Raw genomic sequence first — 7,269 nt, 5'->3', positions numbered from 1 at the left:
GAACTATTCAATGTTTAACCAGAGAAGAACTCCTCAAGTCAATAAAAATGACTGACTAAAAATGGTAGCTGCAAACCGGTGGGCTGTCAGAGAAATGTCATTAATTTTCCTGTCCTCTTCTCTTGCAGCACGGGATAGAAGATCTGACGAGCGGAGCGAGGGCGCTGAATAAGGAACGCGCTGCAGAGAGGAGCTGCGCAACTGTGACTGCTTCTCCTCGTCTGCAAGCCGGCGGGCTCCAGTGTCCCAGCTGATGACTGTCCCTCAGGTGGCTGGACTGCAAGGCTGAGCGGGAAGTTTGCTCTGAGGGGGGTTCGCCCCGGCTTGTATGTTGGTCAATTACAGTCGCACTCGCTCTCAAGGACCATGTGGTTCTCTCCAAGGAGAGGTCGTCTCCTCTCGCAGAACTGGCTCGCTGCCCGCAGCTGCACCAGTTTCAATGTGTCCTTGTGGGTGTTAACTTTCTGTTGGTGCTTTCCGGCCGTGAGAGGTCAGAACTACCACCCCACTGTGAACACGCAGTATGGCAAACTCCGAGGGGTGAGGGTGCCCCTGCCCAGTGAGATCCTTGGGCCGGTGGACCAGTATCTGGGGGTTCCATACGCCGCCTCCCCCGTGGGAGAAAAACGCTTCATGCCCCCGGAGCCTCCTTCCTCCTGGTCAGGGATCAAGAACGCCACTCACTTTGCTCCGGTCTGCCCCCAAAATATTCACAACGCTGTGCCAGAGATCATGATGCCTATATGGTTCACCTTCAACCTGGATATAGTTACGACGTACATACAGGATCAACACGAGGATTGTCTTTATCTAAACATCTATGTTCCAACTGAGGATGGTGAGTGCGTCGAGTAAACAGGAAACCAAACTTCTCCTCCTACTATTCTGTCTCTTCCCTCCTTCTCGCTCTGTCTTTCCTCTCAAATTTTGTGTCAACTCTGTATTTTGCGCGGAGCATGACCTGTTGTCTGGCGCATGCTGTGTCCTTGTCCATCATCTCAACCTCCCATCTTGACTTGATCCTTCATTTAGTCGTTTTCATCAACTCTCCCTTTCCATACCACTGTTAGAGGTTCCTCTTTTGATGACTTAATGACTTATTAATATGACCTAAAAAAAAAAGAAAAAGAAATCTAATCATACAAAGAGCAGATTGGATATACTTGGTGCACCTTCCTACCCTCACTGTCTTGACTGTTCTGGGAATATTAGCCATTAGCGATTAGTAGCCTGCCTCATAAGTGAATGATCTACTACTGTAGGGTTGGTGAAATATTCTGTCTGGTACACGAGAGGCCTGTGGCATCAGCCTGATCTATGTAAGACCCTTTACTCTCCTTGCTTCATCCGGTTTATCCTAGCACAAAGCTAAACGATTGGGCTCCACTGTGACTCAAAGTCTCACAAGTTTCAGATGTCTTGATGTTGACTCTTCTAAATGGCCACCATTATTTTACCACTTGAAGGAGACCCACACATGAAAAAAAGGCTTGAAATGTTAAGTGCTCTGAGAATCAAATGGGCAACGTCAAATAACACTCTGATTTTTCAGATTACAATGTGAACTGCAAAACGTTGGAAATGTAGCCTCTCTGCCTACTGTGTGGCTGTAATGGGTCTTAAATAGAAGTGCATGTGAATATGGGCTTCCTGTGTCCCAGGATGCAGCAAATTCATTCCACCATTTTGGAATATTTCTGCAGCAACACCCCAGTTACTTTCTCAACAGGTCCACTGTTGTTGTCCTTGTTGTTGATGATGACTGGGAGGGTGGGAGGCGGAGGGTGAAGAGAGGGGGGAGGGGGGGTCTGACTCAGTCTGAGTTGTTGCATGTCACATGCGATCTTTTCCAGAGCTCTCTGTTATTTTGTAGTTTTTCCATTCATTTTACAGTCAAAAGAATATCCAAGGAATGTGCCAGGAAACCCAACAAGAAAATGTGTAGAAAAGGAGGTATGTAAAAAAAAAAAAAGGAGAGACAAAGAGAAAGCCAACACGGAACGAAAGAAAGGAATTGAGAGATTGAAAGAGAGAGGAAAATGATGGGTGCATCCTTCCAAAGCCGCCAATATCACCACCTGTCAACTCCCAAATCAAAGTGCTAATTGGGATGAACGTGGGACTTGTGACTCAGATCAACCTTGACATGAATGTGAGAGATGAGCGGGTGGTTGTGTTGCACGTGTGTGTGTGTGTGTGTGTGTGTGGGGGGGGGGGGGGGGGGGGGGGAGGGGGGGGGTGCATGCTGAAGTATGGTTTTGCGAGTGTGTGTCAAGGAGCAAAGATGCAGGTCTCTAAATAAATAATGATGCATTGTCAAACTATAGATCGTGATGTCTGAGAATAACATCTATTTTTTTTTTTTTTTTTTTACATGATTGTATGGCTTGTTCATGTTTAGAGTGTAATCCTCTTTGATTCAAACACAACTGTTGATTAAATCAGAGGCACGAGTGCTGTTTTGTAACACTAGAAGATAAAATTTGACTTGGTATGCAAAGAACTTTAGTCATGTTTCAGACGGCTCTGACAGCACTTAAGACACCAGCTTATTGGAAGTATTTGTCAAACATGACACCTGAAAGCGTCGGAGCCTCAGCAGTTGATTAAATTTACACAAAAAAGTGGAGGGCCACCTCTCTCTTGAATTTATGATTCACAATTGTTCAAATAGGGGCTGGTGGGGTGTTTTATTGGCATGACAGCTTTCATCTATCCATGTGGCAAATGCTCACAGCCGCGAGAAACGCAGTCCAATTTCATTAGCAGCAGCTACAATCTCACTGTTGTAACAACAGAGGGCTAATTCTCTCCTCCTGCCTGAAGGCAGTAGAGGACCTTACGAGTAGCCTGCAGACGAAGAGCATGTCTCGCGCCACAGTAAAGATTCTGCTTCAGCTGCGAGACCTCTGCTGTTGATTTCCATGGAGGCAGAAGGCAGCTATTGGCCTCACTCTGTGCGCTCATACACTCTGTTTTGGTAAACCAATTTCGTGAGAGAAAGACTGGCCCTCCAGACACATGTGCTTCCGAATTAGTCCCAGTTGTGGAATAGACACAGAAATATCTCTTTAATATTCCCCCTTCCACTTGGATTTTTTTCAATTATCTCCCCCATGTTTGGTAATGAGAAAATGGTTTATCACGAGTTTTATATGTTGGTTTTGTGACACATTACTGTGCAGAAAGATGATTGTTGCATAGTTCCTCCGTTGCTTTATTCACAAAGGTTGCTGGAAATTCTTTTTTTATTTCAACTGCACCGTTTTTTAAAACTGCTTCTACTAATCTTGTCTTATGTTGAATTAGCAGAGCAAATGAAGAATCATTTATCCTTCTTAGGCAAAGCAAGCACTACCTCAAATGTTGGTTTTGGTTAAATGTTTCCAGCAAGAAAGTTACATTCTTGTTTGACAAATTCAGCCTGAATTGGGAATAACATCTCTCATTAAATATTTGAATATTAATAGTTGAGTCAAATCCATATAATTGGTAATTAATTAAGGGTACATGTTTTCTAATTAAAGTTTTTCAATAGAGACCTGTATAGTAAAGTCATACACACACTGTGCAAATTCAGTAGTAATAACGCCTCCACTAGGCAAGGCAAGGCAAGGCAAGTTTATTTGTATAGCACATTTCAACAACAAGGCGATTCAAAGTGCTTCACATAAAACCATTAAAAGCATCAAAACATAATGCAGATATAAAAACAGTTAAGAAAACATTAAATCAGTGAAAAAGCAAAATAAAAAATAAAAGTTGAATAAAAGTTGCAATGCAGTTTAAGAAATAAAATGCAGTAGTGAGATGCAGTAATTTAATCTGGTTCAGTTGAAGGCAGCAGCAAACAGAAAAGTCTTCAATCTGGACTTAAAGGAGCTGAGGGTCTCAGCAGACCTGCAGCTTTCCGGGACCTTGTTCCAGATATGTGGAGCAGAAAAGCTGAACGCTGCTTCTCCATGTTTAGTTCTGACTCTTGGAACAGAAAGTAGACCCGTCCCAGACGACCTGAGTGGTCTGGATGGTTCATAAGGTAGCAGCAGATCACAAACATACTTAGGCCCTAAACCATTCAGTGCTTTATAAACCAGCAGCAGGATTTTAAAGTCAATTCTTTGTTTGACAGGGAGCCAGTGCAAAGACCTCAGAACTGGAGTGATGTGATCCACTTTCCTGGTCTTAGTGAGGACTCGAGCTGCAGCGTTCTGAATCAGCTGCAGCTTTCTGATTGACTTTTTACAGAGGCCTGTGAACACACCGTTACAGTAGTCAGGTCTGCTGAAGATAAATGCATGGACAAGTTTCTCCAAATCCTTTTGAGACATAAGTCCTCTAACCATTGATATATTCTTCAGGTGATAATAGGCTGATTTTGTAATTGTCTTGATATGGCTGTTCAGGTTGAGGTCTGAATCCATAACTACACCTAGATTTCTGGCTTGGTTTGAGGTTTTTAACATTAGTGATTGAAGCTGAGCACTGACTTTCAATCGTTCGTCCTTGGGACCAAAAACATAACTTACTTCTGTTTTATCTTGATTTAATTGAAGAAAATTCTGGCACATCCAGTTATTGATTTCTTCAATGCATTTAGCCAACCCTTGTAAGGGACTATAATCCCCTGGTGATATAGTTATGTAGAGTTGTGTGTCATCTGCATAATTATGATTACACACTTTGTTGTTTTTTATAATCTGAGCCAGTGGAAGCATGTAGATGTTGAACAGAAGAGGCCCCAGTATTGAACCTTGGGGAACACCACATGTCATCCTAGTCAGCTCTGATGTGTAATTAGCTACCGACACAAAGTATTGTCGGTCCTTCAAGTAGGATTCAAACCAGTTAAGTGCTGCGCCAGAGAGTCCTACCCAGACTTTCAGTGTGTCTTGTAGTATGTCATGATCAACCGTGTCGAATGCAGCACTGAGATCCAATAATACTACCTATTCTGCAATCCATATATCTATGAATGTGCTTCATCTGAACTATGACATTTGACTATTGATGAAACTGTTGTATAATTATTGCCAAGCAACAGTATGCAGTTGTGACAGGTAAATGGCCCTCTTACATAGTCTGAAGCACCTTTGTTGCACTGGTGATGCTTATCGAGTGAGAAAGATATTGTACGCCAGCCACGAACCTTGTAAAATGCATCACATGTGATTCTTCTGTTTTACGAGACAAGAAGCCAGTATGTGATGATTTGTACAGCGGAGAGCTTGTGTAAATCTAGAAGATCGGTGGTAAGAATATATATGTAGAATTTGGTTTTAAAGAAATAATTCTCATCTCACTTAGAGGTTGAACAAGATTGAGAAAGTCTGCCTTATAGATCCTGTGCTATTACCCTCATGCTGGGCATTGTGAAGCCACGTAATGCGCTGATATCAAAGATGTGGATAATTTTCCTCCATTAAATAGGAGGAAAGCTCTTAAACCGCACAGTAGTGCCCTGACAAAAGATCAAAGACACACTCTTTCCAAAAATAATGGAAGGCTCAAGACAAAATTACAGTTGATGTAGCTAATTCCAGTATGATTGGTTGGTATTCAGAGCTAGGGCTTGTTGTGCGGCTAATATTGCTTGTGTAAAATCCACAGAGCATTGCTCTTTGTTCAGAAACAAATTATTGTTTGCACTTACTAAAATGCAATTTTGAGAATGGCTGTGCCTTACCCCTGCTAGACTAGAGCAGCAAGAGTCCAAGCAAGCAAGCAGTCCAAGATGTCCTCGCAGGTAGTCTCGTTTGCAAGATCAGCACCATAGCACACGGCTCCCTCTGAAGTGGCCGTATAGTGCGCACCCAGGGCGCTAAGCAGCAGGCAACCGGAGCCTTGGTTTTATCACTCAGTCATTTTCTCTTCTCTGAGTCAGAGTGAATGGAGTGAAGAGAGGGCTAATGATGTGCGGGGACACAGCTAAGCACTATTCAGCCTCAGGAGTGCTAAATCGGCTCGAGACGGGTCAATTTTGCGAGGACGCACCCTGATGAGGTCAACCGGTATCTTTAAAAAAAAAGGTTTACACTGTTAAGTTGATTGACAGACTTTACTTTGCTGTGAAATCAAGCACTTTTGATGAGATCATTGAGGTTCCGGTGATAAGGTGCACTTACCGCATGCCGCCCGTTTATGTAATGGAAATTATTTTCTATGGGGTTTTAGATTATGTCTCTTTTACCGCCCCTCACCCTCTTGTAAAAAAATGTCCTGAGAGTCCTTCAACAACCTGGTCTCTCTGAATAACACAGCCTCCGAGAGACACTCTGAGATCACACTTCCTGACTCCGAAAATCATCCCTCATCATGAGTCTATTTGAGATAAGTGCAACAAAATCTGTTGTACATTTTGGCTTGATTTGGCCCACTCAAATATCATTCTTATGCAGCCCTCACAGGCAGCAGCCTGCCATGTGTTACGCAGCCCGGTGCCAGTACTGAACAGACCCATCAGTTGCCAAACCTGTAGATTAAGTATCCCAGAGCAGAAACACTGGACATTTTTTTTGTCATCTTAAACAGATGACCTCCAGATTCTAGAGAGCTGTGAAAGACAGGGCCCCCGATCTTGGAGAGACTGCGTCTGGGCCATAGCAGTCAGTAGCACACCATGATAATCCCGTTGGTTGGCCGACTCAACCCTGCTGCGGGGGAAGGAGGGGCTGCTCCCCGGGTGCTGCTGAGGAAATCTGTACGCCAAGCAGACAGCACAAAAACTTTCCAAGAAGACGAGAACAAATATTGGCCGGTGTGATTTGAACACCGAGCAGATGTCTGCTTTTGTTTGACAGAAAATGACTGCATGATCTCCTGTGATCGTCTATCCGGGACAGTTTATGACCCCAGCGAGTGAGGGCTGTAACCAGCCAGTGGCACATCCAGTCGCTCTGACTTGAGATGCAAGACGCGACCTAAGCAGGAAGTCCCTATTCAGAAGCCTCATGCCGCTGTGCTGTCCAGCTTCCCCAGTCAATCCAAAGCTCAATATCTCTCTTGTTTACCCCAACCTAAAAAGGAATCGAGGACACCGCCTGTGGGGTCTTAAAGCCCTGTTAAATTGAAAACACAATTTATTTGTTGATTCTGGGATCTCTGTTAGCTTAGAGCCATGTTCTTGATCCCTAATTTCCCCTTAATTTTCTCCTTTAAATTGATTTAACAAATCGGCCATTCATGGCTGCACCATAACATGCATACGTTTAGACAAATCCTCTTGCAATTCAAACTAATATATTTTGTATCTTTGGGATTTTTTCGCCATTT

The 7,269-nt window shown here is 43.5% G+C and overlaps 1 protein-coding gene across 5 annotated transcripts in view; it reads left to right on the top strand.

Moving 5' to 3' along the window:
* Positions 1 to 366: 366 nt before the first annotated feature.
* The window catches only part of nlgn3a (neuroligin 3a), a gene marked incomplete at both ends in the record, with an annotated part of 92,383 nt that continues 85,480 nt past the window's right edge, over positions 367 to 7,269 (top strand). For 2 of the 5 annotated variants that reach the window (XM_079228214.1, XM_079228213.1), the window contains one exon: positions 367 to 838. In XM_079228214.1, the coding sequence (XP_079084340.1) occupies positions 367 to 838 (472 nt within the window). Of the gene's footprint in view, positions 847 to 1,893; positions 1,954 to 7,269 lie in introns of all 5 variants that reach the window. The other 3 variants (XM_079228212.1, XM_079228215.1, XM_079228216.1) reach the window with 3 other exon arrangements.

Source organism: Taurulus bubalis (genome assembly GCF_910589615.1).
Source record: "Taurulus bubalis genome assembly, chromosome: 13".
Lineage (NCBI taxonomy): Eukaryota > Metazoa > Chordata > Actinopteri > Perciformes > Cottidae > Taurulus > Taurulus bubalis.
The sequence above is the reverse complement of the archived record's forward strand: the minus strand, read 5'-3'. Positions and strand labels throughout refer to the sequence as shown.